We start from the raw sequence: 19,586 nt of genomic DNA, 5'->3' as shown, positions 1-19,586 counted from the left end.
TTACATAAACGCAAATAAAAATAAAGGAGGGTGACTATTGTTTTTTCTATGAACTTGAGGAGCACTTAAAGGGGCATGGTGGATTTTACGTAAAGTTGCTCATGTGCAAAGACGTCCACGTGCTACACAACCCAATAACATAAATCAACATAAGTATGTAGTTTATGTGACGATCTTGCAATTCTTAGTGTGATGGTTTTAGGCTTTTTGCTGTATTTTTTTGACAAAGAAAAATGATGTGCTACGAACTTAAGTCATCATATATTTTAATTATGTCCACCTTTTATGTGTAAAATAATTGTATCTACTTGGAGAAGGCTCCTTCGATTTGGTTCTTATTTCATGAAACATTTATTATAATGAATACAATACTCTTTTTTAAAAATCCCTAATTATACTCATTGTTTTATAGTTAAGATTATTATCAGAAATTGCGACTTTTTGTACCTACATTTAAAAAACATAAAGAATATCATTTGGTGATTTGAAAACAATGACGCAGCAGTAGATTAAAAACTACATAAATGCAAAATGTTAAATCAACTAAACAAACGTTTCCAATATAAACGCACATGTTTTCTTGGTTACCAATCAAATTCTGTTTATTTTTCTTTGTCAAATGTTTCTTATTTGTTTTCATTTTTAGTTACTACTATGGTTATTATTGAATCCTTCCAACATGCGTCACCGTAGAACGAGGGAGGCATGACTTATTTTGTTTTTATTTATTGCACCGTCTAGTCTACTTACTGAAATAAACAATACATGAGTCTCTATCGTTACGTAATAAACTGAATTTGCTTGCCACGAGAGAAGAGGGCCTGCTTCATATGGGTAGTGATTGTTGTTTTATATAATTGATAAAATATAGAGCGAAAGCAATGGGTCGGAACTCGGAAGTCAGAAAAACTATTATATATATAATATAATATATATATATATTACATGCTCCATACATTACAGACACTAGCTAAAATTTACCTGATCAAAGAAAATAAAAGTTAGAGGCAATCACTCTCCCCCAATAAAACGAAATTAACATTTTCTTTCCTTAAAAGTATCCGATAAACTAAAGGAATTGCCTAGATTTAGAATGTGGCTAAGTTGTTCGGCTTCATGACAAACACTTCGATCACGTTCGTGTTGACAGTTGATCACAACTATTTTTTATCCCATCCTATTCCTAGTTTTCGTATTAAATATTGATTCAGTTCGCATATATTAAAACATTTATTATATATTGTAATGCTAATTCTTTACCGGCTAATATCTATATTCGAATTGGCAAATTCAACTGTTGCTAAATATAATTTTATCGAATATTTAGCATACATATTAGATATTATATATTATATATGTAGTCTTATTTCAACATCAAATGATTAAGAGGGACTTATCGTTTCTGATATTTATTTTGACACCCATAAAAAATTTTCTCAATTTTTATATACATACAATTTTTATCTTAATATATCTTAGTTTGACCAATAACGGCTGGGAATGCGTTATTTTAGTTTGACCAATACAATTCCAGCAGCTGGTTTGAAAACTATTCTGTTTGATTTAATCAACAGAAAAATTGTGTTAGTCAGCCACATAGCCAACAGAAAAATAACGAAGTAGGTAAAACTGTAGTATGGGAATCAATTCCAAGTATTTCCAACATAATAATATTGAATTTATAGATTATAAATATAAAATTATTTTAGTCATGTCCAACATGCATAAGAACACATGCTTATACCATGTGAGGAATTTATTACCCATGATACGACTCTCATTCTTTAGTTTTTAATAGGTATCATACATAGAAACTGATATATGCGATCCACCATATATGCCTAAGATATTAAAGAAACTGTTGTAAATAGTATATATATATATATATAGGTGGTATATAAATAGTTGGCGACAATATGGCAAATCTAGAATGAGATAATGGCGTTTGAACAAAAAAAAAAGAATGAGATAATGGCAAACGTATAATTAGTTGGCACCAATTTTAAATCAGTCAGCAGCCGTTAACCCCATACACACCAACCGAGTTTTTTTTTTCTTTTTTGGTCAAAACCAACCGAGTTTCTTTATTTCTTTTTTAAAGAACCCAACAAAGATTTGTGAACTGAAAATGATAAATTATGTAATAGCAAATAATATATGAAGAGAGTACCAAAAAAAATAATATATGAAGAGTCAAACTTTTTACCATTTTTGGCACTTACATCAAACGTCTTTTGATGTAAACAATTATATTTGTTTTACAAGCAGAAAATCGTACGTGGTAAAAACAAGTGTATTCATGCGGTGGCCACCGGAACTTACGTTAAATCGTAAGAATACATAGATTGCCGTCAGCTTCGTATGATTAGTCTGGACGAAGCCCAGAACCCCACGATTGTCAAAAAAAAAAGTGTATTCACTTTAAGCAAAAAAAGGTATATTTATGTGTTATATAGTTCACAAACAAGACCGACTTAAATACCAATTGGAATTGAACAGTGGCGAATGTAGAATTCTTTTTTTATGGAGCAAACACATATAAATTTAAAAATATGGCTTAGATATGATTTTTAACAGGAGAAAATAACTAAAACTAATTAAGGTATATTATGCAAATTTTGAAAACTTTATGGTGGCACTTGCCATCTTTTTTGCTCACCTAGATTCACAACCGGAAGTGGAGCATTCGAATAAATATCCCACAAGGTAATTTTATGAATTTTTACCTAGACATTCTAACCAGAAAAAAAAAGAAATAAATTGAGCGCTATAAATGTTTTTTTTATAAATATAACACAGAATGATTAAAGTAACTAAAATATTTCATTAAAGAACCAAAAAAACTTATATTTCTAAAATTAATTAATTTATATTTAGTATTTAAATTTGAAGGATGGGTTTGGGGGATTTTTTTTAAAAAAGTTTTAAAATGAAATATTTAAAATAATAATTTAAAAAATTGTTTTTAAAAAGTATTTTTGAATTTCAAAATAAAAGTTTGGAAATATTGGAAATGAAAATTTGAAAAAGAAAATTAAAATTAATTGAAGTTAATAAATTGTGTTAGAATATTTCAATAAAATGCTGCTTAGAACTTCCTTTAAGAATTTGACCTCTAAAGATGCTCTAAAAGCATCTCTATAACTTTAATATGAAGTTTATTGTTTTCCAAAAAAAAATTCAAATTTTTTAATTGAAGTTTTGAGTAGTGAAACTTCAAATATAGAGTGTTACTACTCAAAACTTCAAATTTGAAGTTTTATATTTCTCATTGCATTTTGGTCCTTATATTTATATATTATATTTATAATTCTTTAATATTTTGTCATTTAATCTTTTTAATCCTTCAAAATTTTATAACTCATTAATATTTCAAAATTGTTTTTATAATTTTAATTTCTACAAATAAAATTAAATAAAAACTTTAAATTAGTTTTTTCAAAACTAGAGTTAGATAACAACAATATTAGAAAAGAAACTTAACAAATATACTAATTGATCATGTATGGAAGTATTACGAAAATAGTTTTATAAAATAATGTAATATTTTACTTGTAATTTAATATTTAATTATGTATTTCTATGTAAAACTTTATATTTTACTGTATTGTTTTGTTAATTAATATTTCTATAATATTTTATATATGTGCTATTTAGTTATAAAGTTTTATGAATTTAAGTTAAGTACTATAAATATAAGGATCATAATATAAAATATAATTTTTTCGAAATTACGTTTGAAATTTTGCTTTTTGAGAAAACTAACTTAAACAATGACTATAATATAAACGACTATATTATACAATATAAATTTTTTGGATTTTTTTTTTGCAAACTTAAAAATATAGTGTCCTTTCGGAGATATTCGACCAGGTATAACCCAAAGTCAACAAGTTTTGACTTGAACGACGACTTTTTGGGTCATAAAAAAACTAGGACAATGTTCACTATCAGTTATGGATAAATTGTTTTGACGTTATATATAAGCTGAAGTCTGATGATGGAAGTCAATAGACTCAGAATTATGACAAAGGACACGGTCACACGGGACAAACATGAAGATAAAATAAGTTGGGCCGTAAAACACATATAAAATAAAAGTTATAACCCTTCCCAAATATTGGTAGATAATGATGTCAAAAAAAAACACTGGCAGATAATATTTTTATTTTAGTCACACAAATTTTCTGGTATTCAAGGGATAGCAAAATGTATTTTAGAATGTACGTGTCCTAGGACCATTGGATCATGACGAAACGTACTCCGAGAAATGCGGCTGTTTGCCGATCTCTTTACTTCACAATCACTTGTTTTGTTCTCACCAGTGCAGCATCTCATTATGCTCTTTCACACTATAGTTTTATCATCTAAACTATTAATAATGTGGTACGTAGTAAGATTTTTTTGTTTAATTATTTAACTAGCCAATACTATATCCCTTAGAAACTAATTCTTCGGTCGAGTTTTATGGTCTAGTGAGATATTTACTGTACGACATGCCCTAAAGAAGTTACAAACTACAACGCCACTTTATACTAGAAGGTCAAAAACTTAATGGTGAACTCAATAACGAGATAATAAAAGTACAAGACTTGGCCGTATATATCTCGATCTATGTATTAATATTCATATATAACCTTTAAATATTTATTGTTAATTTAGTGTATTATATAGAGAGAGTACAAATTTGATCTTCCTCTCTCTCTAACTTAAGAAGTGGTCGAAGATGTTTACATTCTGAAAAGTCAGCGTCTCTTTCTCTCGTTTCATCAACCATTCTTCTTCTTTCATCTTCTTGCTTTTTCCCCAAGAAAATTACAAAATTTTCCAGGAGAATAATCCAGCATCACTGATCACCAGCCCTTTGCCGAAATATCCATAAAACGATTGATACCTATAATCCTACTTCTTTTTTTTTCTATTTTGTCGCGGCGTATATATACATATATATATATATATATATATATATATATATATATATATTCATATATACATATAAGCGCGCACACACACACACGCATCATACATAACTTATGTGCAGCGTCTCTGAATCTGTAGACATGGACAACTTCCAAGGCGACCTAACAGACGTTGTACGAGGAATCGGGTCAGGACACGTTTCGTCATCTACTGGGCCACCGGAAGGTCCATCTCCGAGCACTTTGTCTCCGCAGCCGATCTCAGATGTCCCCTCCATCGCCAGTTGTCAGATAAATCCCTTCGGCGACCCGTTCGTAAGCATGACAGATCCACTCTTCAACCTCACGGCTAACAAAAGCAACAACAGCTTCGAAGTTTTTCCAGAGGTTTCTGAGGATGATCATATCAAGAGTCAATGCAGTGTCTTCCCAAGAATCCAGATCTCACAAAGCAACATCATCCACGATGCCTCCAAGTGTAGTTCCCCAGCCATGGCCGTCTCCTCCGCCGTCGCAGCAGCTTCTCCGTGGGGGATGATCACTAACAGTCCAAGAAACTCTTTAATGGTCGATAAAAGTAACAACACGTCATCTTCTTCGCTGATTCAGATCTCTTCTTCCCCTCGGAATCTTGGCATAAAGAAGAGGTGAATTTATTACAATCCGATCTCCATGATTTAATTATCATTTTGTCTTTCTTGATTAAACGAGATCATTTAATGCTATGTTCATGATAAAATACAATAACACCATGTGGTAATTATTATTTCTCTTTCAAGATTTTTATCAATTAAGTACCATTTTTACTTTTTTCATATTTGAAAACTTGATTGTGTTAATCACCAAAGTTTCATGTTTTTATCTTTTTTTTTTGAAAACTAATCTGATATATATACTGCAGATGAGCTAGCAAATATAATGAATAATAATACGCTATGTATACATTATTTATCTATTGTATGTTTTTCAAATTGAGTTTCCTGATTGCTATGTCATATTTAGTTATTGTCGACCATTCTAAGAGTTCCATGAAACCATGAGAGACCAACTGAACTAGGGCTTCGTTTTGTCTATGTATATCAGTATATGCAACCTTTATGTTTTTTTCCGGAGATCTTACACTCGCCTCTTTAATTCCATCTTTAAAATTTTCATGAGTTGTTTTTGTTATTATAATTTCTTATTTTCCTTTATCTTTCAAACGATCTTCAATTTTTTAATAATTTTTGTTTGCATATATTTATATATTTACTTTCAAACTTAAAAGGGTATGCGCAGGAGTATATATTTATGGAGTGTAAACAATGAAATTAGCTAAGCTTCCATCATATCTCAAATGGAATTCATTATGCCGCACGCTATAACACTGCTCACAAAATTAACTAACATGTATACAAGTATTCTCACGTGGGTCGAATTAAGTTTTGACTGTATATGGTATACTGTATATTGACGAAAAATGCAGGAAGGGTCAAGGAAAGAAAGTGGTGTGCATACCGGCTCCAGCCGCCATGAACAGCCGGTCCAGTGGGGAAGTAGTTCCGTCTGATCTGTGGGCTTGGCGTAAGTACGGTCAAAAACCCATCAAAGGTTCTCCTTATCCCAGGTACATGATATATATAACAATTATAAACCTCTGTCCCTGGTACACATTACAAAAGAGAAATATATATATGACTATGATATGTATAGTTCAATATATTAATGTTGTCGTCTCGCCGTTTTTTTAACAAACACGTAGATATGTTATACTGAAAGTGAATTTTCTTGAGAGGATAAATTCGCATTATAAGAAGAATCTGCACCTTTGCTTTCCTTTGACAAGCAATACTGCAGGTGCAATCATTAGCATGTAACTATAAAGTATAAAGTGCATCCATCTTTCTCCGGCGCACATGAGCCTTTAAATTCCTTATTGTGAAATTTGATGTAAACATCTACTCTATTAAAATAGAATCCTAAATTTATCTATCATTGAAGTTATCATTTAATTTTTGGGCTGTTTCAAGTTTGTTAGGATGTTGCATAAATTATGGACCATATCAAATTAGTTACAATTAATTATATTATATCTACTCTATTAAAATAGAATCCTAAATTTATCTATCATTGAAGTTGTCATTTAATTTTTGGGCTGTTTCAAGTTTGTTAGGATGTTGCATAAATTATGGACCATATCAAATTAGTTACAATTAATTATATTATATTGCTACAATTAAATTAAAACCAGACTATTTAAATTAAACCAACAATGTACTCTAATATAAGTAAATCAAACGATTTATGTTCTATTAAACCAATTTTCCTGGGATTTTTAAATTAATCATGAAAAAGAGTGCATGAGGAAGGACCACTAATGCTAATAAAAACGAGAATTATGGTTTGAGTTATGCACATTTGATTGGAGCTAGATTGAACACGTGGTTTTGTGCATTCTGATATCGACCTAATCTTTGCGTATATATATATATATATATATATTATTTTGTTTATAAAACATATATATACATAGAGATGAATATAGAATATCCATTCGAGTTTGGTTCGGATCTATTCGAGTTTCACATTTTTGGATGAAAGATTTCAGCCTCATCAGAGTAATTATAAATTTCGGCTCTGGATATTTGCGGATTCGTAAAACCTATTTAAATTATTTGAAATTTTAAAATTTAAATATTTTAAAAAAATTTCTCAAAATCTAAGAAAATAATATATAACAAATAAATTTAAATAATGTATGCCAAATTACCTAACCTTAACACAACAATTAGTTTAGATTGAATATTTGGATGAAAAATTAATAGATATTCTAAATACTTTTGGTATTTTTACCTATTTTATATATTTAATTTTGACTATTTTTTATCAAGTATTTTGGACAATTTCATAATATATTATATATTTAAAATATTTTTTGGATATAATTCTGAAAATAATTAATATATTTAAGTATTAAAATCTGATTCTGATCGATTCGGATATTCGAGATATTTCGGTTCAGACCGGAGTTTGATTCTAATTTTATACCAAGTTTGAATCTTTAACCAGTTTTGGTTCAGATTCGTGATTATTTTTGTGGACCGGATTCGTTTTGATTTATCGGATTCGGATTTTCTGCCAAGCCTCTATATTTCATTGAATAGATTTGTGGTTTGCCTTTGGTAGCATGTATTTGATTTAACTCCCAGTCATATTAAGATCATTCATAACAAAAAAAAAACTACGAAGTTATAAATTTCAAAGAATATATCATTTTTAATGGGAAAATTTAAACATCTCCTCCTTTTTCGAGAATTTTTCATATTTTTAATTTTTTTTTAGCTTTTTAGTATAAATATAAATTACTTTCACAGTTTAACAGAGAATTTTTTTTTTCAAAAACTTAATGTAAATATATTTACCTTCTTCAAATTAGAATCTGTATATTCGAACTAATTAATGTACACATAATTTATCTTCACATGATATTATACACACAAATTATCTTAAATTGTTTTTCAATGATTACAACATAAGTAATAAAATCAGATATGATTGCTCCTACATTAGTAACACAGGTCCAAGCAACAAAACATTTAATCTAACAATTTAACATTCATAATAATTTAATTTACCGGTTTTATAAATCAAACAACAAAAAAACATAATCCGCGTTTTAACGCGGATCAGAATCTTGTATCTTATTATAACAATATCAATTCAAAAAAAAAAATCAGAGGAAAAGCTAGGATATCGTTCAAATGTTTTGCTATTCTCCGATTAATTGTGCCAAGTGATCATCTTATGTGTGTTGTTCATGCATTTTTAATTGGAAAAGTGATTTTCTCAGGAAAATGGCTACGTACTCACACACACACATACATATACAGAGCCGGCCCTAGACACAATCAGAAGAAGCAATGGCTTCCGGCCGGTAATTAATATCAATAAAACCGGCCACAATTTTTTAAAAGTTCCCTTGGGTGTAGTGGTTAAATAGTCACTGTCCATGACTATCCATACCTGAGTTCGAATAACCCTCCCATCATATTAATTTTTTCGGCCATTTTTTTTCATTTTGGCTTCTAGCCTTTAAATTCCTAGGACCGGCTCTGTACATATAACGAATAAACTTTGTTAAGCAAAAAAAAAAACTTATACATATTAACTACAATATGGCTAATCAAGTCTTTGATGGCTACTTCAATGCTTAAACATTTGTTCCTCAGGGGTTACTACAGATGTAGCAGCTCGAAAGGTTGTCCAGCTAGGAAACAAGTGGAACGTAGCCGCACCGATCCAAACATGTTAGTCATTACCTATACATCTGAGCATAACCATCCGTGGCCCACTCAACGCAACGCTCTTGCCGGCTCCACTCGTTCTTCTTCCTCTTCCTTTTCAAACCCTTCTTCCAAATCATCAACCGCAATCGGAACATCAACCACTTCTGCCTCGTCCAGAGTCTCCCAAAACAAAGACGAACCCATAAAGTCCCACTTGGCCTCCCCCTCCACCCCTCCTTCTCCTTATGTAGCCGCGGCGGTTAAGGAGGAGGGGGTTGAGAAGCGTCAGGACAAAATGGAGTTCGATAATGACGTTGACGATACCTATAGACCGGAGTTTCAACATCAGCCGGAGGGTTTCTTCGCCGATCTTGACGAGCTAGAGGAAGATTCTCTAACTATGTTACTCTCTCAAGGCAACCTAGAGAACAAAACGACGATTCCCGACGTTTTTAGCGATTTTTTTGATGACGACTCCTCAAGGTCGTTATAAAAAATTCTTACTATGTATACATATATAGAAATTAATTTGTCATGAATTTCGTGTACTTCGGTTGACTTAATGCCTATATTAGCCCTGGTGTACATCACAGGCATCTGTAGTCGATGAGGGTAATCTCTTCATTTACCAAGCATACAATTTTTTAATGTTGGGATCCATCTTTTTTTTTTTTAATTTCTATTTTGGCATCCATCTTCTATAGTCAAAAACAAATTCCACTGGTTTTGTGAGTTAAAATGATCAAAACAAAAGTTTCAAAAAAAGTGATCAAAACAATATACTGTATGTTATTTTTCAACACGAAGACACATACTGTTGACAAAAAAAAAGACGCATACAAAATCCAGACTTATTTATGTAGCTTGTGAAAATTAAAACTCTATATTATTATCATTATAACATCAATGCATGATACTCAGTACATAATTTATGATCGAAAGCGTACTAAGAATTGGAAAACTAAAAATTGACTTTCGATACAAGTTATTCACTTATTCTAGCGCTAGTTACAACATATCTAAGGGAGTGGTGATCACTTATGATGTTCTTATATATGAAGACAATAAATGTATTCTGGGGTCGTGTAATCCATTTACTCTAAATCAAATAAATGATTCATAGGTTTGTACAAAACGGCGATACATATATACAGAACGAACATTCTGATTCAATAAATGAGCTTGGACAACTCTAAACATCATACGACATAACTCTATTCCCATGCATCCCAATCTATGAATACTAGTTAAGAAAGCTGTTCATGAGAATACTACTACTGAGTACTGATCATGCATGTGGATGATCTTGGAAGGCAGGAAGAAAGCCCTAGTTTCATGGCTTTTCCTACGGGATGAAATAAATTAGTCCCGTAATAATTAATAGTTCTTGTAGTTTGAGATGATAATGTGTTTTAAATAAATTGATATAGTAATGTATTTTTTATTCTTTCTTTCTTGTGACTGGTTCAAAAACAAACTCCACCGATGAGGTGCCATCTCATTTTTTCTTTTCTTATTTCTTATATAAAGATAACCCTCTAATTTGTTGAAATCATGTTGCAGGTGCAAACAGCGGCGGAACCGGAAAAAAAAATTTACCATGCTCATACAAAATTTTAAGTTTTAAAAAATCATTTTAACAATTATTATAAATGTATATTATATATTAATCTATTTTAATATTAATTTAAAATCAATTAAAAAATTTATATGTATTATTAAATTTATAAATATATTTTATTTTATGTAACATAATATAATATTTTGGAAGAATAGTGTAAAACTGTTTTGGCTTGGCATGGAAGTTTTATGTAATAGAATTTTTCCTTATTGTCTTGTTATTCAGATCAATATGATATTATAATATTCTAATAAAAATAAATTCTAAAGTTATAAAATAAAAAACTAAGGATATAATTTTTATTCTAAATTCCTCAATTGAACTTGATTTAATAAGTCATTGATGATTTTGGGTTGGGGTCAATATAGAATATTTGATAGTAACTAGACTAATTTTCAAAAATTTATTATGGGTCACGACCCCCCTTATAACACCCAACTTCCGTCCCTGGCTGTAAGTAAATACACATGAAGTCCATCTTAACAATAATTATTTTTATTATCAGCTGGATCAACAAGATCGGATCAATAGCAGTCTTATAATGGGGAGAAACGCTATTTAGTGGAACCGAGTTATAGTAGGAAAAATTACAGACATGGATATTTAACCGCTTGACCAGTGACACTTCATCTCTTAGATTCTTAGTAAAAAGAAAATTTCAAGAAAAAAATCTAACTTATTTTTTTTTCTTCTGTAAAACATACACTTTATACCTAGTCAAAGAATAACATACACTTTATTTATTTCAAATAATAATTGAATGTTAAATCGCCGTTAGAGTGGAAAGATTTTGAGTGTTTGGGCAAACGGGAGTGTGAGATCTCAACTTTTGATCAAAAATATTCTGGAAATAGTGACCTTAAGTTTTGTCAAATCTATCGGATCTCTGATTGATAGAAAAAGTAAAGTTGCATCGCAAATTTTAAAAATTTATATTTCTAAAAAGTGATCAATTTGATGAGAGGGCTGGAGAAAAGAACAGTCGAATATTACACGTTTAATTATCATAACATTTGCTTTCCTATGGTTTTATTCTCCATGATGGGACATAGAGCATGAGAGGTCGCTATGAATTTGGATGAATTTTAGTGGGCAAATAGGCTTATGGATGGTGGTACTATTTGGCGTTACCTTCTTTTAGATTAGTGAAATTGTTAACTTTTTCTTTTATTATGGGGTATAATTATGGGATTTTGTTGTGAAACTGTGTTTTATTATTGAATCAAAGTGTTTCTTATATAGGAAATACATGGCGACATGGGCCTAAATACAATAGGCTATAAACGGGCCAAGATTACAAGTAAATATCTAATAGGCTGGACATCCATAAACATAATATTCATAACACTCCCCCTTGGATGCCAGAACCATATAGAGCTTGTAGTGTGCTTAATGTTGCCTCATTAAAACCTTACTCGGAAAACCCAGTGGGACAAAACCGAAGTGAAGGAAAAAGAGTACAACACACACTACTCCCCCTGTTCTGGACCTCCGTTCTTCAAGTCTGGCGCATGGACACTTTGATGGTTTAGCTTCATGGGCGCCAAGTCTTGAACTGGTCTTTCTGTTGCAACGTCCCAAACGGATAGGTATACTTCATAGATGTGTAGTTGGTGTAGACATGGTGAAGAAGTCGGCTAACATTTCTCATGACTGAACTTGTAGTACTTTGTGCTTCTTCATCATTCTCCAAATGTGTATAACCTGTTTGAGACTTTGTATAAACCTGTAACATTTATTAAAACCAAACAATCCCTTTTTTTTTGGGTTTGGTTAGTATAAATCAATCTCAAACTTTTAGTTCCTTAGAAGGTAACTTAGGATATATTGATCATGTATCATTGTCTCATGTTCGGACATGCCAAATTTATCTAAGTAAAGTGCCAATAACACTTATGGCAGGAGACGTATATGGCTTTAGTATCAATGTCTTATGATCTGAACATATCCATAAAACTTATCCGACCTAGTATGGCTTGCCATATCAAGGCGTCAATCATATCAATACATTTCTTTTGGTCGGATGTGCATAAGTCTTAAAAGTACTTATGTAAAGTCTTTCCTGGACCAAGGACACATGCCTTGTCCATAGCCATACCACGATTTGAATATAGTGGTCACTGGAACCGGTTTAGTCGGAACATGATCAAGGGGATCGAGCCGAAACGGGGCCGGAACAAGACCGAGATGATTACATGGTCCATCTTTCTTAGATAAATTTCGACCATGAATGCCTTAGTATATCCATGATCTACTCGGATCATGATATGTCCATTGTGTGTGTCCCGTTCATAGATTTTGACCAAACTCTTCATGAACCTTCTTTATTATATGTCCATAACTTGTTCATGAATGGCTATCATGCTATAATTTGATGTTCATCAAAACTAAGCCACTTTTGGATAAATATGCCGTTCCCCTTACTATGGACGTTTCAGGTCGGACAAGACCGAAGGGAACAGATCGGAACGGGCTGGACTAGAACCAAGATGATTAAGGTCGAACTAGGTCGGACGTGATCCTAGTTGATATGGGTCTTTGGTCGTGAATCTGATGGATTCATCCTCTTATTCTCTTTTGACCATATCACATTCTATTCTTGGTACTTTGGATCATAGATCTCAATACATATTCATGGCTATCATCTCCACTATAGATCATTGTATTCTTATCATAGCCTGTCCAAGAATCAATCGATCTAATCATCATTTCTTTAAGTATGAACACAAGGAATTTCCTTCATAATATATGCATGGAGTGTTCAGGGACGTTCTTATAGAACTCCTTTCACTAAGTATTACTTAGTCTTATCCTTTACATGCATTATATGCCTTATATGCAGCTGCCTTTCGTTTCAGTCCATGAATAGCTTAGGAACAAAACTATTCTATGAGAATTTATTTTCTCATCTTTCTGATACTCTTATCATTTCTTTATCCAGTGATCAATCATGCTGCTTACTACATTTCTCTTTTCTTATATCCAGACCTTTATCACTTTCGGATTTGTAGTAGCATCCACCACATAGGAGTATATCTCCTTATAATCTGTTCCTTGGTCTTTGTGAGTATCCTTGTGTAATCAAGCCATTCCTTGAATGCTTTAAATAGGAATATGAACACCTTAGTCCATGTCTCACAATTTCTTTTCCTTTCCCACACATGACCCATTTTTCACTGGTTTTATCTTATCATATGGTGTTTCTATATATGGCCAATACACCCATCTCTTTTATAGATTCTTTGAATCTTTCTTAAACCCCACAGTTTCTTTTAGTCTATGAATGCATTCTTGTATTCTCGTGGGTTCTGATCCTCGCTTATATCTTTTAAACTCAAGTGCTATTTTCTTATGCATATTTATCTTTTGTGTATGTATGTGTCGACACTTCTTTTATAGTGTTCCATTATGTTCCAGACATGAACTAATCGATTAGAGATTTCATTCTTACTAAGAACCTTTATTACCTTGCAGTTTGGCGTCCCAAACTACATGGTCTGGTATCTTAGATGTTCAGCTGCGCAGCCTTATCTAAATGTCTGGTTTGGTTTCCCTTATGACCTCGGATATGTCATTTATTTGCACCTTTCTTTTTATTTCCGAGGTTCCTTATCTTATGGAACATATTGGTCTATCTTTAGACTCTATAGCAACTTGATTATGTCTCTTCTAGGACATTAATTTCGTGGTGCTTAAGCTGGTATGACTTAGTCATTCTTTTTCTTTTTTTTCGGGTCTAAACTGTCTGGCATTCTTTTAGCTAGCTTTGTATGATCTTTCTTTGGACGTCTTAAATCATATTCTCTGGTCCGAGGATCTTGCCAAGACAAGGATGGTTAATACCATTCCATTTCTCTTTATACTTGTACCAGCTTATTTCTTTCTCCCCCTGATGTTGGATAGTCGGATTCATCATGTAAACCGTAAACCTGGCCTTAATCTGATCACCCATATTTTGGCTCAAGGTCTCTTATAAAATCGTGGGAGGAAGACATTCTCATATCCAACATATATTCCCAATCTTATTTCATCTTCTTATGAGGTTCCATCCTAGACGGCACATATTATTGTGGTGGTCTATACATAATCTCTTAGGATTGTCTATGTCTGGATCATGACCCTTTATCATTCTTAGATGGGAATATCTATGCTCAATTTATATGGCCTGATGCATATTTTTATTACATGTAAATCCATGTGTTCCCAAGCATTAGCTAGTGATCTTTGTATCACAAAGAATTCGGCCAAGTTCTATCATGGTCATAGACCATGTCACTCGGATTTTTAGTGTTGTTCATGGACCACGGGAGTGTCATTTCTCCCCCTCATGAACATGCTATAAATATTTTAGATGCTTGGAACATTATAGCCTATTGAGTTTCCCTTGTGTACATGTTACACAACGTGAGATTCTATGGGATAACTCTTTTGTGCCTTTTTCGATATCAATCTTTGCATCAATTTTAAAGACCTGGATGGCTAGTCCAGTCATGCCATAAAGTGTATAAAATTTTGTGGTCAACCTATCTGGTTACTTAGGCCTTTTGCCTTTATCATACTGATCTTTTAGCATAGTTTAGATCAGTTGAGAGTACAGTCTCGACCATTTTTATGCCTTGGGCGATTTTTACTTTCTTTATAATCTTAAGGAATTTATATTTCTTTTGCCCATTGGTTCAATGCGGAAACCATTCATTTTTAAATCTTTATAATTCAATGGGTCTTTTATTAGGTGTATATAATGCCTTGGCCGAGTGACTATACTCTTATTTATAAACTCATATATACTCTTATCCATATCATAGAGTTTTGATGTCGAAATTTTTTTTCAAGGCATCTGAAGTCTCATAATCCATCTGATCATTTTCTTTTTCATGAGTTTCATACTCTATTTGATCAGTATGGTCATGATCCATGTCATCTTCACCATCTCGGTAAGCCATGTTGGCTTCCGGATTTTTCTTCAAACTCTCTATGTAAAGCTCATACAAGTGCTTTGGAGTTTGGCAATTATTTGCCCAGTGATTACCCATACCACATTTGTGACACAAAAAAGATTTTATTTAAGGTTTAAAAGACACACTTCGACCTCGACCTCGACCACGGCTAAAGCCGGGTGTGGTACCGCGGCCTCGTCCTCGCCCATGTGTCTTAAATGTATGACGACCTCGTCCATAACCTTTCCCACGGCTAGGGCCGGAATGGTTGTTGTGCTGGACGAGATTACTTTCTTTCTTAGGCTCCAAAATCAGCCTAGAAATGTCGGGTAATGATTTTGTACCGGAAGGTCTCATCTCACTGTTTCTCATTAATAACGCATTATTGGTCTCAGCCAATAGTAAACAGGAGATCAAATCAGTATAGGTGGTGAAACCTCTTTCTCTATACTGCTGTTGCAGTAACACATTAGAGAAAGTCTTGTTCAGTTACTTCTTCACCACATTGTTTCAACATTGAAACTATCTTAAACAGAACCGAGTTGTATTCATCCACAGACTTATAGTATTGAAATCTCAAGTTCTTCCACTCAAATTTTATCCTTTGGTAATAACACCGTTTTATGGTGATCATATCTCCGCTGTAAGGCGGTCCAAAGTTCTAGTGGATTTTCTTTACTAGGATACTGATTTCTTTAGACTCTCATTTAGATGGTGGCTAATAACTAATATTGCCATGTATCAATCTTTCTCGTTTGGCAATATCGCCTTCTGTGATTCATTCACCAAGTCCTTTTGACTTTAGGATAACCTCGGTATCCAGTGCCCATTTTAAATTATTATCTCTTTAGGGATTTAGGACAGCATAATCCAAGTTGATTTTCGACATCTCATATTATATATCACTTAATCTTTATAAGAAAATCAATCATATAAATCGTGTGATCAAGCAAACAATCGAGTTAATGCTTTCCTAATAAACAAGCACACGGCTTAGATATATGTCTAAAATATAAAGTTTTTCCTTTTATAGAACGTTTCTGAAAATATAATTTTCTGAAAATAGAAAGTTTCCTTTTATAGTAAGTTTCTAAAAATTGAAAGTTTCCTTTTATATTAAGTTTCAGAAAATAGAAAATTTCCTTTTATAGTAAGTTTCTAAAAATAGAAAGTTTCCTTTTATAGTAAGTTTCAGAAAATAGAAAATTTTCTTTTATAGTAAGTTTCTAAAAATAGAAAGTTTCATTTTCTAGAAATATTCTGAAAATATAAAGTTTTTTTTATAGTAAGTTTCTAGGGTTTATAAGAAATCGATCATAATTATGTTTTAGGAGATGATCAACTTCAAAGTTTAAAATCGATTTGATCATTCAGATCAATGATGTTTTCGAGATTCAGCAAGCCATTGAGGCTGTGATTTTAATTGATTAACAATCTCATATCAAACTTTAGGTTTAAGAGCTCCGATTTACTCATGGATGGGTTTGGACTTATTAATCTAGCTTGTTAGGGATTTTGCAAGATTTTAATTGTCATAACCTTTAACATCAAACCAAATTCGATTGTTTGTGTTCTCTTTTAGAGTTTCAGACAGTTTACCTTTGTTTAGAGAAGATCTGAAACCGGACCACCAAGAGAAAAAGAGATCGTAGATGGATTAGGGTTTTGACGGCGCAGCTTAAAACGGGAGGTGAGCGCGCGTCTGAAATCGGATTGATGTGACGTTTGCGGCACTGGATTCTTCTCGTCGAGAGCTTCAAATTGATAGGTTGATCGTCATCTGAGTCCTTACGGTTAGAGAGATATGACAGTTTGAAGTTGCAGCCGAAATTAGGGTTTTAGGTCACTTGACGGCGCGTCTTAGAATAGCGATTGAGAGCGCGTCCGACGTCAGATAGAGTCGAGGCCGACGGCGTTGGATTCGTCTCGTCAAGAGCTTCAATTTGATATGTGGCTCGTCGTCGTCTGGATCCTTACGGTTGAAGAGAACGAGCTGTTTGAAGTGGCGCCGTCAATTAGGGTTTTTGAGGTAGCTCGGGATTTCAGAGTTTCGTGCTGATAACGTGTTGTGAAACTGTGTTTTATTATTGAATCAAAGTGTTCCTTATATAGGAAATACATGGCGACATGGGCCTAAATACAATAGGCTATAAACGGGCCAAGATTACAAGTAAATATCTAATAGGCTGGACATCCATAAACATAATATTCATAACAGATTTTTTGTTTTATATTTCAAGAGTAAGAATATGAATAAAATATAGTGGTTTAAGTCCCATCCAAAAAGCCTTATAGACTAGATTCGTTATAACCTTAAATCCAGAAAAGAAGAATAAGCCCGTGATAATGATAGTTTGCTTTTAATTACAAAACTAATCTCTTTAATATATATAATTCATTATGTCACCCAAAATTATAGCGATGAAAGGAGAATGACAGTTGATCAAAAAAAGAAAGGAGAATTGACTGTAGGACACGATTGTTGTACGTCAATGTTGATTATCAATGTTGATTATTGGGACGATGGTTCAGCTGTAACTATAACAGTAGAAAATTTACCAAAGAATTTAAGCCTTAGGATTTTTTTTTTTGATTTGGTTTTAATGGATGACGTTTAAAATTTATTGATACATCAGTATAATTTTTTAAAGCGAAAAATAGGGTTTTTTATTTTAGAAAATAAGGTTGTTATAGTCTTTTTATTTGCTGTAACTTTAAAAACAATAGAACTTGACATATGTTTTTGCATGAGTGTTTGATTTAATTTGTGTTCAAAATAAATTTATAAATTGTTGGTTTTATAAAAAAAATTCATATATATATTTTTATGTTTTGAAATTTACATATAAAGTAAAATATATTATTTTATAATATAGATGTCTGAGAATATTTTTTTATTTGTACATAACATTATATTAAAAAAATTATAACTTGATGTAATTTGATGTAATTGTACTATTCATATAGTAACATGTTTTTTATTAATTTATTTTAAAATGAAACAACATATTAAAAGTTTCAATTTTTAACATTAGTTTCTATGAATTATTATTAATATTATGATATTTTGTTTTCTTGAAATTGAACTCTCTAATTTTTATATTTGACTAAATTAAATAAGGTAATACTATATTAAAAATTATTTTATATAATATATACTTACATTTCAGTTTGTGCAACAATCATTGTAATTAATTAATTTTATATTGATTTTAAATGCAGTGGTAGATACTATAAATAAAAATAAATACAAAAAGAAAATATTTAATTTATTATAAATGTAATAACTAAATATATAAATAAAAAATATTTAATCTGCTATTTATGTTTTCGAACAATTCTCATTTATCATATTATTCATGTTTCCAAATAATAACAAAAGGTATTAGTTTTAATAATACTAGGTGTTTTGCCCGCACATGCGGGCATAAATTTCTTATAAATACTTATTAGTTTATCTCTTATTACTCTAAAACCAGCATAATAAATTATTATTTATGTTTTAAATAGTTAAATTAAACATCAAAATATTAATATATGTCAAATACTTTTAATCAAAATATATACTATTATTGTGTTAAGTATTTTTAAAACACTCATATCTTAGAGATAGTTTAGAAAATATATTTATATTTTTTGGTTGACTAATATTTAATAATAAATTGTTTTGTATCTTAATTTTTTTGAACTTTTATAATAAAAATATTGTTTTCAGATAGGCACACAAAAAAGAATATATATAAAAGAATTATCTTTTTTGATAATTCTAAAATATTATTTTGTGATCAATTATTTAATATAGCATATAACATATAAACTTTATATCATTAAAATAAATTAGTGA

The 19,586-nt window shown here is 31.4% G+C and overlaps 1 protein-coding gene across 1 annotated transcript; it reads left to right on the top strand.

Moving 5' to 3' along the window:
• The first annotated feature begins 4,700 nt into the window (after positions 1 to 4,700).
• On the top strand, positions 4,701 to 9,857 carry LOC108811518 (probable WRKY transcription factor 35). The gene is made up of 3 exons (XM_018583574.2): positions 4,701 to 5,566; positions 6,385 to 6,525; positions 9,128 to 9,857. The coding sequence occupies exons 1-3, from the start codon at positions 5,034 to 5,036 to the stop codon at positions 9,675 to 9,677; spliced, it is 1,224 nt and encodes a 407-aa protein (XP_018439076.2). The 5' UTR covers positions 4,701 to 5,033; the 3' UTR covers positions 9,678 to 9,857.
• Positions 9,858 to 19,586: the final 9,729 nt, after the last annotated feature.

Source organism: Raphanus sativus, chromosome 6 (genome assembly GCF_000801105.2).
Source record: "Raphanus sativus cultivar WK10039 chromosome 6, ASM80110v3, whole genome shotgun sequence".
Classification (NCBI taxonomy): domain Eukaryota; kingdom Viridiplantae; phylum Streptophyta; class Magnoliopsida; order Brassicales; family Brassicaceae; genus Raphanus; species Raphanus sativus.
This window is presented reverse-complemented; position numbering and strand designations above follow the sequence as displayed.